The sequence below is a fragment of the Cydia splendana genome, chromosome 12 (assembly GCF_910591565.1).
Source record: "Cydia splendana chromosome 12, ilCydSple1.2, whole genome shotgun sequence".
Taxonomy (NCBI): Eukaryota; Metazoa; Arthropoda; class Insecta; order Lepidoptera; family Tortricidae; genus Cydia; species Cydia splendana.
In genome coordinates, this window is record NC_085971.1 from 20845379 (window position 1) to 20866534 (window position 21156).

Here is a 21156-nt window from a genome sequence, read left to right on the forward strand (position 1 = left end):
TATTGTTCGTAATTAAGGGAAAAGGGTATGCAATTTATTGGGGAACAATTTACACTTAAAATTATACACATAACATAATAAAATTAATAAAAAATGGACACAAGTTACATAATAAAATAAACACACAAAAGTAGATCAACATAATATAAGAACGATTAAAACTAAACATGTATGATTAAAAACTAGCTATACACGACAATCTCCCCCACGTGTGTCAACACCGTCTGATTGCGAGGAGTATATAGGTATAAGCCGGGAAACTGGGCGGCGGACGTCACCTGCGCGGGTGCGAACAATGGCTACTCTTACGTGGCCATCAGGGCCGGGAAAGAGTTGTGCGATTACGCCTCTAGGCCATGTTCCTCGTGGCATGGAGCTGTCCGCTACGATGACTACGTCGCCTACATGTAGTTTCTTCACGTTCTGATGAGCACCGGGCCGAGGGAGGAGGCTGGGTCGGTATTCTCGCTGCCAGCGCCTCCAAAAATGGTCGGCTAAGGTCTGCGCTGTCTTCCATGACGAGAGTGACATAGTCGCGTCTGTGAAGACGCCCAGTGGTGACATTGAGCTCGATCGCCCGATGAGAAAATGGTTCGGCGTCAGAGCTTCGCTGTCTAGGTCTGGATTCACTGGTGTCAACGGTCGAGAGTTGACTATGTGCTCGGCTTCCAGCAGTAATGTATGCAGAACTTCTTCGTGAGGTGCTCTCTCTTTGAGTGTTACCTTTAGTGACCTTTTCACGCTGCCTACGAGCCGTTCCCATGCACCGCCGGCGGAAGGGTTGCCGGGCGGTATCTTTTTCCAGGTTATGGCTCGCTCGATCAAAAATGGCTTTAAAGTGTCGGGCAGCGTCTTCTTGGCCTCTGCCAGTTCTCGCTCTGCGCCGTAAAAGTTGGTGGCGTTGTCAGAGTAAAGAACTGTAGGCGTGCCGCGTCGCGCTATCATTCTGCGCAAGGAAAGTATCATAGAGGATGCCGAAAGTGAGGCGGCAAGCTCTAAGTGCACAGCGCGTGTCGTGAGGCATGTGTATAGTACACCCCATCTCTTTTCGCGGCGGCGGCCTATTGTGATTTGCATAGGGCCAAACAGGTCTACGGCTGCAGCGGTAAATGGCGGTTGATTCGCCTGGAGCCTCTCTGGCGGGAGGTCGCCTACAGGAACCTTGAGTGTGGTTCCTTTATAGGTCCGACACCATTGGCACTTGTTCGCTATATAGCGAATATTACCGCGCAGCCCGATAATAAAATATCTCTGCTTCAACTCGTTGATGACGGTTGCGTGGTTGCCGTGGTCGAAGAGCGCATGAAAATGATGTATTAGCAGCTTGACGAAGTTTTCTTTTGCGTGTAGAACGGGTATGTGCACGTCTTTGTCAATTCTAGCGTTTAGCACTATGACTCCGTTCTTATCAAGTTGTATTGCTATCTTATGCAGCGGAGACTTCTTCGGTAGAGGCCGCCCAGTTTCCAATAGCTTAATCTCCTCTGGAAAGGCAGCATGTTGACTCCGGCGAATTAGCAATATCTCTGCTAAATTTAAATGCCCCTTATTCATTTCTGTATCTGTTTTCTTAGATAGCAGTGAGGCTTTAAATACCTCGGCGGCAACCAGAACCCTAGCGGTGGCGCGAACTAGTCGTACGAACTTTGAGAACCTACTTACCTCCGGCAGGTACTCAAACTTATTTTTCGCGACACCTACTGAGCATACGAGTTTGCTAACGCGTTCTTCGCCCGTATCGGCGACGGGCGTTGGCGCTTTTTCGGTCGGCCAATGCTCTTCGGGTTTACGTATAAAATCGGGCCCTATGAACCACCGGTGGTTCACTCCGAATTGCGCAGGTATACCGCGAGTCGCGTCGTCAGCCACGTTAGCTGCACTAGGCACCCAGCGCCAGTTGGCGGGGGTGGTAGTGTTCTCGATTTCTGCTAACCTATGTGCTACGAATGTTTTATACCTACGTGGGTCCGAACGTATCCACGTGAGCGCCGTTTTGGAGTCAGACCAAAAATACTTGTCCTTTATTACGTAATCTGACTCTTTGACTATGGTTTCCGCTAATCTAGTAGCTAGTACGCAGCTCTGCAATTCCATCCTCGGAATGCTAACTACCCGGAGAGGCGAAACGCGGGCCTTAGCGGCTACTAACGCGGAAGTTCGAGTCCCCTCGGGGTTGACGCTAACTAAATACACGGCCGCGGCATATATTTTTTCGCTCGCGTCGCAAAAAACATGCATATATGCCTCCCTATTAAATGCGGGCACGTGTCGCGGAATCTCTAAGTCTCGTAATTGTTGTACGTTATCGATGAACGATCGCCAGGCGGGTGCGAGTGAGACGGGTATAGGCGAGTCCCAACCGATTCCTGTCCTCCATATTTCCTGCATTAACGCCTTGCCTAAGACGGATATGGGGCTTACGTAACCGATCGGATCGAATATTGACATCGCGCTACTCGTTACCTGTCGCTTCGTTGGCAATTTCTGACCGTTAAGTACGTCTTCGGGCGTATTACGAAAGTTCACGTTGAAACCTAAGGTGTCACGCTTGTGATTCCATTTCAAACCTAATGTACGTTCGCTCTCGCTCGCGCCTAACAAAGACGTTTCCTCTTTGCTATTAACTACGTCAGAAATTACCGCAGGGTGGTTCGAAGCGAACCCGCGGAGTTCGAAGGACGCGCGCATGTTTAGCTCGTAAATATCATTTACTACGCGTCTGGCGTGCTCCTCTGACGTGTCGAGGGCGATCAACATGTCGTCCATGTACGTATTTTTAATTGTTTTTTCAGCTGCGATCGGAAACTCAGTACTATGCGTTTTTGCGTTTTCGTTTTTGACATATAACGCGGTTGTCGGCGACGCTGCCGATCCAAATATAAGCCGCTTCATTCTGTACTCTTGTGGAGGAGATGCACGGTCTTCCCCCCTCCAAACGAAACGTAACGCGTCCCGATCTCGCTCTACTATTTCGATCTGCAAAAACATCTCTTTGACGTCGGCTATTACCGCGATTTTACCTTCGCGGAACCGCACTAATACGCCAAAAAGTGACTCTAACAGGTCGGGGCCGGCTAACAGCGCGCTGTTGAGTGAACGTCCGTATGCTGTAGCAGCCGCGTCCCAAACTAACCGCATTTTACCGCGCTGTGGGTGAAATGTGGGGAAATGAGCTAGGTACCACGTCCGGGGTGAGTCGGGGGGCGGGGGCGAGTTCATTTTCTCCGCGTAACCTTTATCGAGCAAGTTGTTCATGTGTTTCGTATATTCGGCTTTCAACTTTACGTCGCGGTCTAGTTTACGTTCTAGACTGAATAGCCGCTTTAACGCTTGCGCTCGGTTATCGGGGAGTTTTTCGTCGTCAGTTCGCCATAATAAGCCCGCTCGATACCGATTCTCCCCCGGTATCTTATCACACGTGGCTTTTAATAAGTCTAGCGCGCGTTGGTCGGGATCGGCCCGAGGCAACTTTTGCGAAACGCCTAACGATTCTATGTCGAAATGCTGTTTCATAAGCTCTAGAGCTTCGTCGTCCGCGGTTTTAGGCCGTGCGTGCCCAACAAAATTTACCGCGGCGCGACGCGTTCGGTCTGGGCCGTGTAGGACCCATCCTAATCTAGTTAGACTCGCGACGGGAAGGTTAGGCGGGCCGTCTATGACTTGCCGAGAAATGATGAGGTGCCAGTTATCTTGGCCTATCACGATAGTAGGTGCTGACGTCGGGTAACTTAACTCGTCTGCGATTTTCGACAAATGTTCGCACTTGTCGACTAAGTCACGTGGTACGCCTTGCGAACCTATACCTATATCGCCTATCGTGAGCACCTCCATTAACTCCAAATGTCGGCTACAAAAACCCCTAATCGCGACCTGTAGTGAATACGAATCAGGGTCTGTGACTCTGCCGCCTATTCCTTCAATTTCTAGCGTCTCTCCGCGTACACGAGGCGCGATTTTGTCAGCTGTCTCGTGCAGCATTAAAGTCATTGCCGCGCCTTCATCGAGTAGCGCGAGGGTTTGTACGGTACCTAAAGGTCCCGACACCTCCACAGGCATGACTTTAAGATACGTTTGCGGGAGTCTAATATTGTTTACAGATACGGCCGGCGTACTGTTACCGTTCGCGGGCGCGGCCGCGTTCAGTCCGTGTAACAGCTTACTGTGTCCGGCTTCGCACTGATTTACACCGCACGCGACGTATTTACACTTAAACGGCCTACGGTGATTCACGTCCAAACATCTGTAGCACAATCTAGCACCCTTCACCAGATCCCATCGCTCAGATATCGTCGCGGCTAAGAACTTTGAGCACGCACTGACTTTGTGCTCGTTCCCGCTCTTACAAATGGCGCACGTACTGCGCGAGACAGGGACGGACGATACCTGCTGTTTGGGTCTAGCTCCGGTTGGCGCGGGTTTTTTTTTATTGTTATTTTCGCGTGGTTTTACTTGTGCGACAGTATGTTTACTACGCGATCTACTCTCCGTTTCGCGTGGGTAATCTTCGTGGAAATCTGACTCCGAGCCCGTGCTACAGTCGCGGGAGAACGCGGGGACGCGAGATCTAGAGGGAGCGTTGCTCGACCGCCTAGGTTCGTGTTCAAAAGATACCGTGTTCACTACAGCTCGCGATCTAGTAGCCGGTCTGCGGTTTACGCGTTTGGCTGCAGTACTAATGTCGTTGAGAAACTCAGATAAAGCGGCTAAGCCGGGAGTTTCCGAATTAGTCTGCCTATATTTGGCCCATTCGTAACGCACTATCAAATTTAATTTGTCCACTATTTTGTTCACTAGTTCAGGCGCGTGCAAATATTTTTCTTGACGCAATGATTTTACGGTGGCGACGGCGTTCGCGATATGCGCGGCAAACGACGAGATATTAGCATTGTCTTCCGACAAACGCGGCATGCGTTTGATATTATGCAGTTCCGTAAGTACAATTTCCTCGGGGTCGCCAAATTGCCGTTCTAGCGCTTCCATAATTTCGTATGGATCCTGAACAGTGTACATGATCGATTTTACGGCCGTCCGGGCCTCGCCTTTAAGCGCGCGTCTGATTCTACTGACATTATTGACGGCACTAAACATGGGCGACGTGTCCTCGAACTCCGCTCTAAACGATATCCATTCGGTGATATCTCCGCCGAACGGGGGTAACTCAGGCGGCTTGTGATACATTGGCGGGTAGGTACCGTGTGGTACCTCTAAAAGTCGCGGTTGCGGTTTGCTGGCCCGGTCGGGCGCGGCGCGCGGCGCGGTCTCTTTCGGCGGCGGGATTTTTACGTTTTTACGCGCGATCTCGCGCTGTAGCGTCGCTTGTCGTTCTACCCAACTTCTAGTTCGTACCTCGGCCTCGGACTCGACACTGCCGCCGTCAGACTGCGCCTTAACTTGGGCAATCTGCAGCATTAACTTGGCAGTATCGGACTCTGCTTTGGCTACGACTAGAGCGGCTTTACGAACCTCGAGCTCTGCTAACAGCACGGTTAATTCACTATCGCGGTCCCTACTTACCGATTCGCGAACAGACCTAACTGACTCGCGAACAGACGGCGCTCGCGGCGGCGGCGCAACAACGGGTGGCACTAAAGTATTCGACCGACTGCGAACTACCACTGTATCGTTATGACGCTCGTCTGAGTGTACCGACTCATTTTCTTTCTCATCACTAGTTTTCTGGTCGCCACTGGTGCCTTTGCTCCACGTATTGGTCGCGCCGGACGTAGTATTGCCGGACGAGGGCGTAGGCGTGGGGACAGGCAGGTCCCGTTTGCGTGAGCGTAGTGATCTTCCGTCTTGCGACATCTTCTTCTTTCTTGATTTTTACGCACACAACACAACACAACACTTGACACACGCGGGGGGTCCCTAACTATATACAAATTTACCTGCCTAACGCCTATGCTCTGACGCTACCGAGCGCAGCGTCAGTGCCCCTAAGCGTGGATCCCTCGGTGCACTGAATCTCCCGCAATGGCTAAAGTGCAAGGCCTAGAGCGTTCGAAAACAGTGTGATGGTATCACCATGTGACACATGCAACTAAAGTTGCCAGGACACGTGAGTGGAGGCGAACCTACAACACTGCACGGTCCACCGGCAAGCCGGTAATGGTGGGTTACGGAAAAGGTTGGTAGATAAGGTCTGAGCCGAAGCGAACTTCGGGGGCTCAGCGCGTTCGTTTTTCTTATTTCTTTGTTCTCCTGAATTAAGTATAGTTCTACTTAAAATTCAGCGCGTACTTGTTTCTTTCTTCATTCGGCAAACGAAGGACCATAATGTCGAGCGTAGTTACTGTGGGGCTCGCAGATTCCGAAGTCAGGAACTCGTACACGATGGCTGGAACGCGCTGGCTGGCTGCTGCAGATTACCTCCAGATTACCGCACCATTACCGGGGCTGTGTAGGGTGTTTAATGAAAACACATTTGTTGATTTATAAGAAAACTTTGGAGAGTGTTGGGAGGCTGGTGCCTCTGTGGCTATTGATGAGTGAGTGACAAGCACCCAGGGTGGGCGCGTATATATAGGCGCGCTCGGCGCGATCCCCACCGTGGGTACTTTAGGCCACGCCTACTCAAGGCGTGGGTGTTACGTGCAGAGTGAGAAATTGTTTTATTCATCCAATAAGCTTAGTCTATTACATATTGTTCGTAATTAAGGGAAAAGGGTATGCAATTTATTGGGGAACAATTTACACTTAAAATTATACACATAACATAATAAAATTAATAAAAAATGGACACAAGTTACATAATAAAATAAACACACAAAAGTAGATCAACATAATATAAGAACGATTAAAACTAAACATGTATGATTAAAAACTAGCTATACACGACACTAATTTTTAAAATTTTCTTGAGCTACAAATAAATTATAATTATTTTCAACAAAACAGAAATGTTACTTGTCTTGTATTCCTTTATTAGCCTTATTTTATATATTAGGACTATATCACAAAATCAATCAAATGGCTATAAAGCATTTTTTGGAACAAAGTTCCATATCGCACGGTACGGACTTGGCGGATGGAGGCTAGGCGAAAAAAAGTATAAGAGTTTTCCATCACGAGTTTCCGTCACGACTCGTTCTTAACTTCGTTTCAACCGATTGTCCCATGACACTCGCATTTTTTTTATTACGATACACTTATTTTCCTTAGGATGTAATTACCTAATCCAATTAAACACAAAACCATTATAGCCATTTTTCGACCACTTCCACAAAAACGCATGTAGGTATCTCGGAAACCAAAAGTGTTGAAATGGTTACCACCATACACTAAACACTTCCACATATTTGAATCCTGTATCTATGTTTAAAAAATATTCAATCAATTGATTAATTTAATAGCCTTTTAAAATTGTTTACACAATTTATCAATCGTGACTGAATTCCGGATTGGTTAGATGGGTGTGTGCCTTTGCTGCTCAACTTGTTATAAAATGACAATATGACGGACGAATGTCTGAAATGTCACCGTATTTAAGAATTATTTTGCTTTTCTTCGTAAGTATGTTGAAAAACATTGTGTGTATAACATATTTGCATATTTATACTGTGATTACCCATTTTATGAAACGTCCGCTAAACTAGCATAGGTCCGACGCTGACAGTGGTCACGGGCGTACTGGCGTGAGGAATGGGCGCAAGGTATTGCCGCGTAGGATGTAATTTAGGAGGCAAAATGTTGAATTCATAAAATGATGAATGAAAAATTTAATGTATCGATAAAAGGACAAGCAATAATGAAGATTTACTTAAAAGCTATCGACTGAAGTAAGTTTCATATACATTTTCGTCGTAGTACTTCTAACATAAGGAAATAAAGACAGTGTTAGGCATGATTTCAACTTAAGATTCTATCGAGAAAATTATGAGCCGTCGTGTTTCTGACAAGCAATAACGTAGTTCAAGGACTGAAGTTATACATACTAGAAAATAATGCATGAAATCCTTGTAAAAGTCTGTATATATGGTGACTAAAAAGCGCATTTTACTACACACTGCGCCTTAAGCGATTTCTTTTTATTTCAGACGCCCCGTCAGCAGAGCTATCGGACCGATAATTTTTGTTTGTGTACAAGGCATAATGTTTGCTGTAGTATGCTTGACCACTGTAGGGTGGTGGTGGCTCGACATTGCAGATGTAGGATTTTACATCCTATATCGGATCCGAAAATGTAAAAACGTAATGTGTATTTATAAGAAAGGGATAAAGCACAAATTAAGTAATTGAAACTTGTAAAGTTTTATGAAAGGGACGAACTAGCTCGTAAAGAACCGAGACATATCAGAGACAATGCTGAATACATGGAAAATAGTCTCGTGTATGTATCAGTCCTTTAGGTTCTATCTGACAACGGCACAACTTTGTGACTGAAAAGGTACCTAATATCATGGTCTAATAAAACATGGTCTTCTATTCCCAGAGTGACACGGGCCTACGTCACAATAACATTGCCACTTTATTTCAACATAACATGTTACATGGGTACATTATACCTATGGTTAATAAGTTAAAATATTTCTTTATAATTTTATAATTTTCATTTATATGTATTTTATCTTAGATTTTACAATAACACGTCATTTTTATTATTCGTTAGCATTATCTTCCGATTCACGAAAGAAATTTCAGACGTTCGTGTAATTCCGTTTACATTACTGGCAACACAGGATAGCGCTGTCACATTTGACAATTCGGATCTAGATAACTTCATGCCCTGACCGTCATCCTTGTCGAACGCGTGTTAATTGTTATTTCCTTCTCGCTCAGTGTCAGCAGTCGCAGTGTTTTCCAAACTTTTCACGTCGTAAGCTTGGTAATTAATGTGTAACTGTGAATTCGTTTTTCAAACGTTTGTCTTGTATAGATAAATAAAGTTTAATTCAATACATTAGATTTGTTTTATTTTACTATGTTTCTACATGAATAACTTAAAATTAATGCCGTTAAAATAATTTTCACCGTTGGTTAAAATTCTCCCACATTTTAAAGTTTGAGAACCTGTAAACAGCATGATGACGTCGGCCCGTGTCAGTTAGGTCATACGCGAATCTCGGAATAGAGTATACCAGGCGGAGTATATTATTATACCATGCCTAATATGGCTCTAAAAACCAAGCTACCCTCTTATAAAACTGTATATGTATAATGTAGGTACTTCAGTAATGTGAGGTCACCATATCGATTAGCCGGGGCCGAGCGCGCGCCGTCGACACGAGAGTCTGCATACTTCCCTAATTTGCTCGAATTTGCCCACGTGCATGCAGGTGCACTTTACCCAAAATGCAAGTTCAATGAACATTGCTGAAAGTGTTGTGATTTTGCAAATTTGGTACGATAAGCTATTTTCATTTACTAACACAAATTTGCACAGCACAATGCTCGTTCGTGGTTAAATTAGTAAGTTAGGTAATTGTTGTCTTTTTTTTCTTGTATGATTAGTTAGTGTTATTGTAAATTAAGTATATATATAGAAATACTGGATTATGGACCTCATAGCTACATACTTACTTTTATTTTTTTACAGCTTTATTTGCAGCTATGCAGGGATATATATATAGGTATATTACCTATATTGGTCGATGGCATTTTATTTGAAGTACCTACCTACATTTGTCATCAGATATCTGCATGAAATTGAATTCAAGCCCTAACTATGGGTGTTTAAAGCTAATGTTGACCCAGTTAGTGTTGTAACTAGTCGGCTCACATATTAGGTATGAGGTATGAATAATATTATAAATGCGAAAGTATGTCCGTACGTCAGTCTGTACTGTACCAACATAACCATCCTAAAGTCACAATCGATTCGATCAGTCACGATCGATCAAGTTCAAATTTATTCTCCAAAATCACTTACGATTACAGATCCCATATACATTTGCTACTAAATAAAAAAGTGGAATACATATGTTAACTCACATTATCTAGTTCCTTCTGCAGATCACACTCCGGCAGATGCGGCATCACCAGCTTCGTCAAATTCCCGTTCAAGTCCACCGTCACCATCTGCCCCGCCTCCGGGAACTTCATGGATCTGTACCCAGAGCCGAACAACCCCAGCAGCGTCTCGTTCCTCACGTCCAGGCACTTCTCGTACACCATTGTGGCTTTAAACCCGATTATAGAAAACACCACGATCCCGGCAAACATCGACGTTAAGCAGTTAGTCATAGATACCATTATCGCGTCTCTGTAGCAGTTGTTATCCACGGGATTGTAAGATGAGAACGCTATTAGACCTCCAAACGCTAGTCCAAGCGAAAAGAAGATTTGCGTGCCTGCTTCCAGCCAGACAACTGGGTCTAGAATCGTGTGCCATTTCGGAGTGAATAGATGTATAAGTCCATCACTCATGCCTTTGAGAGTGATGCCTCTGAAGAAGAATATAACTAGGACTATGTAAGGGAATGTGGCGGTGACGTAGACGACCTTCCCCGAGGAGGCGATGCCCTTGATCATGCACATGTAGACGAGGATCCAGGCTATTACTAGGGCGAGGGCTATCTTGTAGTTGAAGGTTTGGGGGTGGTTGATGTCCTCGGCGATTTGGAGGGTGGTTCTGTACCAGAAGTACTGGGTCGGACTGCTGACCTGAAACAAGAGAGAAACGTTTATTATTTAAATAAATTATGGTGCTTTGTAAAGTTTATTGAAGTGAAAACTTCTTTAGCGGCGCTGTGAACTTTTTGACGTGGGGACAAAATGTTAAACTCGAGACAGCGTAAGACGGCGTAACCCTCTCTTTCTACCGCGCGGCGAAAATGTATGCCTGAGCCTGCTGTTTCGTTTAGGCGGCGCAGGGTGCTTGCGTGACGTCACGTGTGACGGACAATGTCATTGTGTTTTTCTTTTTTGATTTAAATGCCATCTAGTGAGTTTCCCTCAAACTGGTATTAATATAACTGTTGTACTCACAGTGATGTGCTTAGGGGTTTCAAGTAATGCTACGAAATAATGCTAGATGGCGTTAACCTCAATTATACATAGTGCTGCAGACATTTTGCACTAGATGGCGCTGTTATTAATATTTTGAGTTACAATGTCGTTTAGTTTCCACTTCTGTCGGCACTCCCGGAGTGCAACCCGTTGTTTTTTTTTTAAGTATGTCAAATGTTTGCTATTAAGTTTCGTCTCAAACATTCATAATAATACCTATAAGTAAATTGGAGAACAAGAAAACTATAAACATCGAGTGATCTTTGACTGTGATTCTTAAATCTTTGTCGTACGTACATTTTGCTTATTTGGCTCTGCTCAGATAAATGTGCTCTGCTTGCTACAACAAATGTATCAAGCAATAGTTTTGTCTATTGTGCAAATTTGCATGCAGTGCGGATAAGGGCCACTTGAGCGTTCTAGGGTTAGCCAACTAACTCGGAGTTAACCATTTATACAGTGCAGTTTAACCCTGTATATTAGGTAAACGGTTAACTTCGAGTTAGTTGCCTAATCTTGGAAGACCTGGAATTTTAACGGCATTTCCAACTGTTTGGTGTAGTCGGTTTTTTTTAATATTAATGTGTACTATTAAATATTATGTAGTCGGTGAAGCCATTGCCGTCAGTAGAACAGACAGGCAAACTATAGCAGGTCTAATGTAATTAAGCAAATATTTATAAATCTGTTCTATTATATGTTACATTATCTTATAAAAGATCTACAATGTACTCGTATAATGTAATGTTCACTTAAGTGTGTTAGTGTACAAAGTAAGTTGTTCCACAGGACTTGTACAAACATTTAGACAGGCCTTGTTCCCATCCAGCAAGTATGGAGAGCTAGGGCGTCAAGTTTGCGCACACAAACTTACCTACGAGCACAGAATAAATAACAAAGTACAGAAGACTCACGGCTCGATTCGGAAAATGAATTAGATTTCTACTAGACTTCAACAAGTTACGATACGGATAATTTAAAGATATTTGTAAGATAGATATGTCAAATTTGACATTTCCACGATTCTGGAGGTCGTCTTGAACGATTTCGACAAGTTATGACTTAGATATCCAAGTCACATCTAGTCGATATCTAATGTAGATCTAGTTGATCTCTAAATCGTCTCAAGATCTTGTGATTATCTCGAAATCCGAATAGGCCTGTTACTCTCTAACAAAACGCGTCTGTTACGATCTGGGGCCTATTTCTCGTACGTTACAAGTTCACAAGTCTACAAGCTTACATTTAAAATTTGTATTTGTATTTGTAGGTATTTTGTGATTTGACAATTTAATTGATTAATAAAATTACATTGCTATTCGTGACTAATAAAGTAACAAAATTTAAAATTTCATTGTACAAGTGTGTTTTAATTCTGTTTCTCGTAGGAATGATTACTACAAGTGCTACAAGGCGGCTGTCTAAAGTTAGAAAATAGGTTTGTTTACTATGCAAAAAGGAAATGCAATGGCCATTATAAATGTTATCTTAATGTCAATGTCACTGTTATGCATCATAATCTTAATAAGAGGAAAATAAAATGGCTGACTTGTGTTTTCGGAATATACAAGCGTATAATAATACAAGTAGTAATGAAAAGCGTTTCTCAAAATTATCAATTACAAGTGTAAAATCAAACTCAGTTTCGTCAGTCACTCTATGAATGTTTACAAGCTTCAGGGTGGGTCAGTTTTTTTTTATAATACGGGTGAATTCGTTACAATATTATTATGTTATTGGTCATTTACTGGTTCTTTCCCAATTATAATAATTTCATAGGAATGAGTTTACTGTTTTTTTTTTGGAGAATAAAAGCTAAATTTAAATAATATTACTGATTTTAACGAAGTGCATTCAAAACTTACACGTTTGAGATCTTAAAAATGCAATATCTTCATTTATTTATTAATCGATTTTTACCAAAAACGCATATTAGCAGTTTATAGAGACTCCTCATTATTTCGTGATAAGTCACAAGCTACAAGTATAAAGTACAGCTTTTGAGAAACGAAATTACTATTTTAGTATATAATATCTACTAGTGTTTGTCAACTTGTGAAACAACAACACTTGTGAAAACTCTTTTATCCCCGCTCTTGTAACAATTATACATTTACGTGAAACGGAAACTTGTATAAAATATTGAAATACAAGCGTTACCATCAGGGACAGGAACCGGTTACCTTAACCGGGGTTTTTCATAGGGTTATTTTAGAGGTGTTTATAAAAACCCCTACCATAACGATAACCGCTTAATAAGGTAACACTTTGATTCGGTAACCGTATCAGATCGAGTTAACCTCTGTTACCGGTAACCGAAATAAAAACCCAGTCTATTCAGTTACCTCATTATGAGGTTTTTGACCAGTTCAAACGATTGTAATCTTTACGCACACTTAAATTCAACTTGTTATTTACATACAATATATAACAACAACTTGTTATTGAATAACCGAGGTTGGCATGGGCGGTCTATGAAGCCTCCAGCACAAACAAGTTTTTTTGCCTTTCCTTTGTTTATCTTTATACCTACTTGTGTGGTGTGTTCCTATTATAAATATTATTATATTATAACTAAAATAATTAAAATAAATAAATTAAATAAATTAAATAAATTAAATAAATTAAATAAATTAAATAAATTAAATAAATTAAATAAATTAAATAAATTAAATAAATTAAATAAATTAAATAAATTAAATAAATTAAATAAATTAAATAAATTAAATAAATTAAATAAATTAAATAAATTAAATAAATTAAATAAATAAATAAATTATATAAATTAAATAAATTAAATAAATAAATAAATTAAATAAATTAAATAAATTAAATAAATTAAATAAATTAAATAAATTAAATAAATTAAATAAATTAAATAAATTAAATAAATTAAATAAATTAAATAAATTAAATAAATTAAATAAATTAAATAAATTAAATAAATTAAATAAATTAAATAAATTAAATAAATTAAATAAATTAAATAAATTAAATAAATTAAATAAATTAAATAAATTAAATAAATTAAATAAATTAAATAAATTAAATAAATTAAATAAATTAAATAAATTAAATAAATTAAATAAATTAAATAAATTAAATAAATTAAATAAATTAAATAAATTAAATAAATTAAATAAATTAAATTAATTAAATTAATTAAATTAATTAAATTAATTAAATTAATTAAATTAATTAAATTAATTAAATAAATTAAATAAATGAAATAAATTAAATAAATTAAATAAATTAAATAAATTAAATTAATTAATTAAATTAAATAAATTAAATAAATTAAAAAAAAAATTCAACAAATTCAATAAATTAAATCAATTAAATAAATAAATTAAATTAAATTAATTTAATAAGTAAAATCAATAAAATATAAATAAAGTAAATAAAATAAACAAATTTTTTAGTATTTTTTTTAGTTCTGACGGCACATCACTAAAACTACTTTAATGTAGCAAACCAGTAAGCAACCGATAATAAGCAGTTCAGTATACGAATGTCTTGACATGTATTGAAAATACCGTATGTACCTATCCTGACTTATGTTTCATATTGTTTGGCGATTTTAATCTAAATTCATGTTCGTCTAATGTAAAAACTGACTTTGATATTTTTTGTGACTTCTGTAAATTGACTCAGTATAATAATGTTTTTAACGAACACGGGGGCATGTTAGATCTCGTACTGAGTGATTTAGATGAGAAACGGCTGTCGGTATATGCCTGTTCTGATGAAATGCTAGTCCCGATGGACGCTTACCACCCACCCCTTGCGATTTTGGTGACATTTCCATGCGGCCTGCCTCCGCCGTCTGTGCCGCCGCGCCCGCGCGCCACTTCCTGCCCTGACTGGAACTGGCGTAAGGCCAACTTCGAAAAGCTTTATTCGGCCCTGACCGCTATTGATTGGACCGATCTCCTAGCAGCTACTGACGTCGACTGCGCTACTGAAATCCTGTATGCCAAACTTTACTCATGCATTAATCAATTTGTTCCTCTAAAAAGCCGCTCTAATAACCATTCTAAATACGTATACCCAAAATGGTTCACAGGGGAAATTATCCGTAATATTAAATTAAAATACTTTCACTTGAAACGCTTTAGGCAGGAGGGCAAAGACTTCAACAGACATATGTTCAAATATTATAGATCGCAAGTGAAATATTTAATTGATGAAGCGTATAAACTTTACATTCAAAATCTACAATGCAGTATTGTTAACTGTCCGGGAAGGTTCTGGGATTATGTTAAAGACAAAAAAAGGGAACGACAACACAGTAATGAATCATTCTATGTCGATGGAAATGTGGTAAGTGGACAGGGCGCTGCGGATGCCTTCGCTAATTATTTCAGCTCAGTATTTCAGCAGGATAGGCCGAGCCTGGACGCGGCGGCCGCGGCGCGTGGGGCATACATTTCTGGTGACTCCAGGTCAGTTTCCATTCCCTTCGTCTCTGAATCTGATTTTGGGGCGGCCATTCGCAACCTTAAACCCCGCTCTTCAGGCGGGCCGGATGGTATCCCAGTATTTCTGGCCAAAGATTGTGCTGATATTTTGATTACACCTCTGTTGCACATATATAATCTCTCACTCAATCACTCCGCCTATCCAAATCGCTGGAAAACTTCTAGGGTGACACCGGTTCCTAAGGATGGTAACAATACAGATATTGCCTCTTTTAGGCCTATAGCTGTTCTTCCTGTGTTTGGTAAAATATTTGAAATCATGCTTAACCGCCAAATAACTCTACAGGTGGCTAATCGCTTGCATCCCAGTCAGCACGGCTTCCGTAAGTCGCGATCTACAGTGTAACGTAGATACGTTACGTAACCTAGGTTACATTTATAAAATTAAATTAGATTGATAAATAACTTGTAACACTTTAATATTATTTTTACAAAACTGTTCCTTCTTATTACGACTCACTGTACTTCGTGCAACACTCTTTTGTTCGAAGTAAACCGGCTAGCGGCGTCCCCGTCCCGCGGACCCTCTCTCCGCGCGGGCCCGCGCGCGAGTCGATCATAGTCAGGACAGATCTAGCTTTCGTCGCCGGCGCACGCTCGCTTGCCTTCGCGCAGCGACGTCTGTCGTGCCCGGCGAGAATTAATTTGTTCGATTGTATTTATTCATTCCGTTCCTGCATTCATTTAGTGCAAATGGAATCATTTTTCAGTGTAATAAATCCCCTTTGGGTAAGTGTTGAACATTTCTTACGCTTATTCTAAGCAGGTAGATTTGAATGTTATTTCTAACGGCTATTTCGCTATGCTATTTCTTTGTGTGATTTTGCTTGCCACTTAATTTAGGTACTCTTGCAATCATTCCACTCTTATTTCATCTCGTTTTAATTGCTAAATTGTGTTTATTTAAAGTCTATGAGATAATTTAATTTCCAGTAATTTTTTAAATTCAAAATTTGACTTTTAGATCCTATACTCAGCTTTGTTTTATAACTTGTTCTTTTAAACATAACATCAGTGCAAAGTGTAAACTCCGTCTGACTGTACCATTCCGCACATCACCAAACTTTCACCATCATCATCACGCAGTACTGCTTCCTGCTTTGCTTCTTGCCGTGCCGGGTACAGTCAGCGGAGACATATTAAGAACTTTCCTTTACACAATGGAAATAAATTCCAGGGAGCCTAGTTACGGCTAGAACCGTAGCCGTGAAGACAGCCCGGCAGTTCCTGAGCGGCCCCAGCTGACGTCCCTCAGCTCGTCCGTCTCCCAACCCGCAGTGGCTCCGGCAGCTTCAGGGGAGTACTTGCGTGGTGGAACTGTCCTCGGAGCAAAATCAGTACCGGCCTAGAACGTACCCTACCCTACGACGTATTCGTGTGCTTGCGGCGGAAGTTAAGGGAGAATAAATTTAGTTCGTTATTTTAAAAAACTACAGTTTTATTTATTCTCACCGCCTACCCGTAGCACTGGCGCCTCACCGTGGTTTTTTTTAAATAGGGTCTGATTTTGCTCTGAGTGGGTATCTGTGGTTTGTGTGTTTGTGTGGTGTTTTGGTTTTTTTTATTTTTTGTGAAACGTTTTTTCCTTTTTTTATTTTTTGGTTGCCAGCAGCTACAGTGTACGGAGTAGTAGTGAGTAAATTTTATTGCAATCTCTTTGTATCGTACGCACTGTATAGTCAGCCGCATTTGTTGAATTAATTAATTTTTTTTTCTTACTTCTTTGGCATCTTTTATTGTAATTGTTATTAGTCGTTTTTTCATTAGTACAGTCGGCCATATTAAAGTGTGTTTTTTAATTTTAACTAAATCTGTTTTTTTTGTACATTTACGCTCCGTACGCATTAGTTGCATTTAAACGCTTTTTTATTTTGTGTTGTTTTTTTTCTCTTTCTTTCTGCTTTTCCTTCTTACAATTTTGTTTCGTGCTTTTAAAGAAAAACAACCAAAAACGTTCGTAACTTATTAATTACTATTGTAACAGACGGAGTTTTTTTTGTTGTTTTTTAAATCTGTTCAACATTTACCCAATTTTTCTTGACGTATTTAAAAAACCAATGGCTTTTACAATTAAATATTGTCACTTCCAAATACTGTACACACAGTGCGGAAATTGCGTAATCAATTGCGAAGTGTGGCCTCCTTTTCCTTCTGGAGATAATCATTTAATTTTATAATAGTGTGTGATACCTCCTATTTAACAAGTGTACTTGTAGGGTTTCTAGTTCGTGTAACGAGACGCCTCATTATTATTTTGTAATTGTGCGTTAGTAATTTTATTCTTGAACGTATTTTCGGGTAATTACTAATGTTCTTTATGCAAGCGTGAAGTATGAATGAAGATTTATGGAAGCGTGTTAACAAGTGCTTAGTTCTGCGGATTTTATTTCATTTAGATGACATAAAATCCTTGACCACGCGCCGGGGTATTGTAACGTAGATACGTTACGTAACCTAGGTTACATTTATAAAATTAAATTAGATTGATAAATAACTTGTAACACTTTAATATTATTTTTACAAAACTGTTCCTTCTTATTACGACTCACTGTACTTCGTGCAACACTCTTTTGTTCGAAGTAAACCGGCTAGCGGCGTCCCCGTCCCGCGGACCCTCTCTCCGCGCGGGCCCGCGCGCGAGTCGATCATAGTCAGGACAGATCTAGCTTTCGTCGCCGGCGCACGCTCGCTTGCCTTCGCGCAGCGACGTCTGTCGTGCCCGGCGAGAATTAATTTGTTCGATTGTATTTATTCATTCCGTTCCTGCATTCATTTAGTGCAAATGGAATCATTTTTCAGTGTAATAAATCCCCTTTGGGTAAGTGTTGAACATTTCTTACGCTTATTCTAAGCAGGTAGATTTGAATGTTATTTCTAACGGCTATTTCGCTATGCTATTTCTTTGTGTGATTTTGCTTGCCACTTAATTTAGGTACTCTTGCAATCATTCCACTCTTATTTCATCTCGTTTTAATTGCTAAATTGTGTTTATTTAAAGTCTATGAGATAATTTAATTTCCAGTAATTTTTTAAATTCAAAATTTGACTTTTAGATCCTATACTCAGCTTTGTTTTATAACTTGTTCTTTTAAACATAACATCAGTGCAAAGTGTAAACTCCGTCTGACTGTACCATTCCGCACATCACCAAACTTTCACCATCATCATCACGCAGTACTGCTTCCTGCTTTGCTTCTTGCCGTGCCGGGTACAGTCAGCGGAGACATATTAAGAACTTTCCTTTACACAATGGAAATAAATTCCAGGGAGCCTAGTTACGGCTAGAACCGTAGCCGTGAAGACAGCCCGGCAGTTCCTGAGCGGCCCCAGCTGACGTCCCTCAGCTCGTCCGTCTCCCAACCCGCAGTGGCTCCGGCAGCTTCAGGGGAGTACTTGCGTGGTGGAACTGTCCTCGGAGCAAAATCAGTACCGGCCTAGAACGTACCCTACCCTACGACGTATTCGTGTGCTTGCGGCGGAAGTTAAGGGAGAATAAATTTAGTTCGTTATTTTAAAAAACTACAGTTTTATTTATTCTCACCGCCTACCCGTAGCAACAGTCACGAATCTAGTTGCCCTCGCTGACTATGTCTGCAAGGAGATGGATGAAGGGCACCAGGTCGATGCTGCATATTTCGACTTCAGAAAGGCATTCGACCTGGTCGACAACGACGTCTTGCTGAGCAAGCTGGCGCTAGCGGGCTTCACACCAAAGCTATTAGATTTCTTTGCTAATTACATGAGTGGCAGGCAGCAGTACGTCAGGGTGGGCGGCTTCGAGTCTAATGACTACTATACGCTGTCTGGTGTGAGTCAGGGCAGTACCCTGGGGCCTACTCTTTTTCTCCTTATGATAAATGACTTACCGGACACAATCAGAGCTGCTAAATGTCTTCTTTTCGCTGATGACCTGAAGCTGTTCCTAGGCATTCGTAGTATTAGCGACAGCGCAGAGTTGCAAGCTGATATTGATGCTGCTGCCAGGTGGAGTGAGAGAAATCGACTTCCCTTTAACGTAAAAAAGTGTAAGGCGATAACTTTCTCGCGTAAACGTTCTGCTCTTCAAACTGGGTACAGCTTAGCGGATTCCTCCTTGGAGAAAGTTAGCGAAATTCGTGACCTGGGTTTAATATTAGATAGTAAATTTGACTTCCATTCGCATATCAATAGTATTTGCAAGCAGGCCAGTAAAACCTTAGGATTTGTAATGAGAATATCCAAGCAATTTCACGTTGGAGTGGCTAAGGTTCTCTATAACGCATACGTGCGCAGTAAGTTGGAATATGGTGCGGTTGTCTGGGATCCATATGAAGACAAGTATTCCCTAATGCTTGAAAAAATACAAAAAAAATTTGCACGTTGGTTGTATAAAAAAGCATATGGATATTACCCTTACCTCTACCCTTCCATCTTTGTCTCGGGGATGGTTGGGCTAGACACGCTCGCATTGAGGCGGAAGTTGTTGCTCCTGGTGCACTATCTCTCAATCATTCACCACCAAGTTGATAGCCCTGAGGTGTTAGAGAAGATAGGGTTGTTGGTTCCTAGGAGGATACCGCGGGATGTGGACGGGGCGGTCGCGCCGCGTCGCCGGCCGTGTGTGTTGCTGCGGCCGTCCGCTCGCACATGTTACGCGAGGCACGCACCTACCACGCGTGCTTTATCATTTCTACATACTATGCTCACTCAACACGTTGACGCTGACATGTTCGCCGATCGTTTAGCAAACTTGTGCAAAACTGCTAGACAATTTTTAAATTTTCATACTGCATGACATTGTATATGTGTGTATTGTAATCTGTTTTGACATTTAATTCATATAATTTTTAATTTGTTTGACATTTTTATGCGCATGTATTTATATTTTTGTATGTTTTTAATTGTTACTATTTTGACAATGTATATGTTAGCGTGTAAGTGATTTGGTCTGTAACTGTAAGCTTACATTGTGTTCAATAAATAAAAAAAATAAAAAATAAAGGTTACCATAACTGAATGAAAACCTGTTAAAAACCCTTAACAAAAACCCTATCGCGATGGGGTTTTGAGATTAACTCGGTTAAAGGTTAGGGTTACCGTTTCAATAAGGTTACCATTACAATCAGGTAACAGTATGATAGGGTTACCGAATGATACGGTAACCGAATCGATTGGGTTACCGAATTGATAGGATTAAGCGTAAAGAGGGGTTTTCCGGTCCTTGGTTACCATAGATACACACTTGTATTACAAGACTTGTAACGTACGAGAAATAGGCCCCAGCACAGATATGGCCGCTAGGTGGCGACAGCGCCACGCGCGGCTTATGGCAAACCCCAAAATTGGGGCCGAACGGATGTACTTTTAGCTACCTGTAGCAAAGCGACGAAATCGCGGAGTGAGACACGCCTGCTACGAGTAGATTCTAACTTTATATTTATTTTCACCACACCAGCTCGGAAAGGCTTACTTTGCACTTCAAACACCGATAGCAAAGTTGCATTTTATTCACATGTGAGGCAAAGTAATCAAATGCAAATTTTGAGTTGTTTTCTTATGTTTGCTGGTAGAATTGACTTTTAAATGATGATTTTGGAAGATAAATATTTAATAACATTCATTTGGATTTGATTTGGTTTGATTTTGTTTGATATTTTACATTTAATATTTACTTCGGGTTGGTGTGGTGAAAAATTTTGTGTTTCACTCGGGGGCAAATTTTGTTTAACCCTCGTTCTTTGAAACCCTC

General features: G+C 40.9%; 1 protein-coding gene across 1 annotated transcript in view; it reads right to left on the bottom strand.

Moving 5' to 3' along the window:
* LOC134795658 (sodium-dependent neutral amino acid transporter B(0)AT3) overlaps positions 1-21156 on the bottom strand; it is a 57998-nt gene that overhangs the window by 15916 nt on the left and 20926 nt on the right. Inside the window, exon 2 of the mRNA XM_063767572.1 lies at positions 9931-10602. Coding sequence (XP_063623642.1) covers positions 9931-10602 — 672 coding nt within the window. The remainder of the gene's footprint in view (positions 1-9930; positions 10603-21156) is intronic.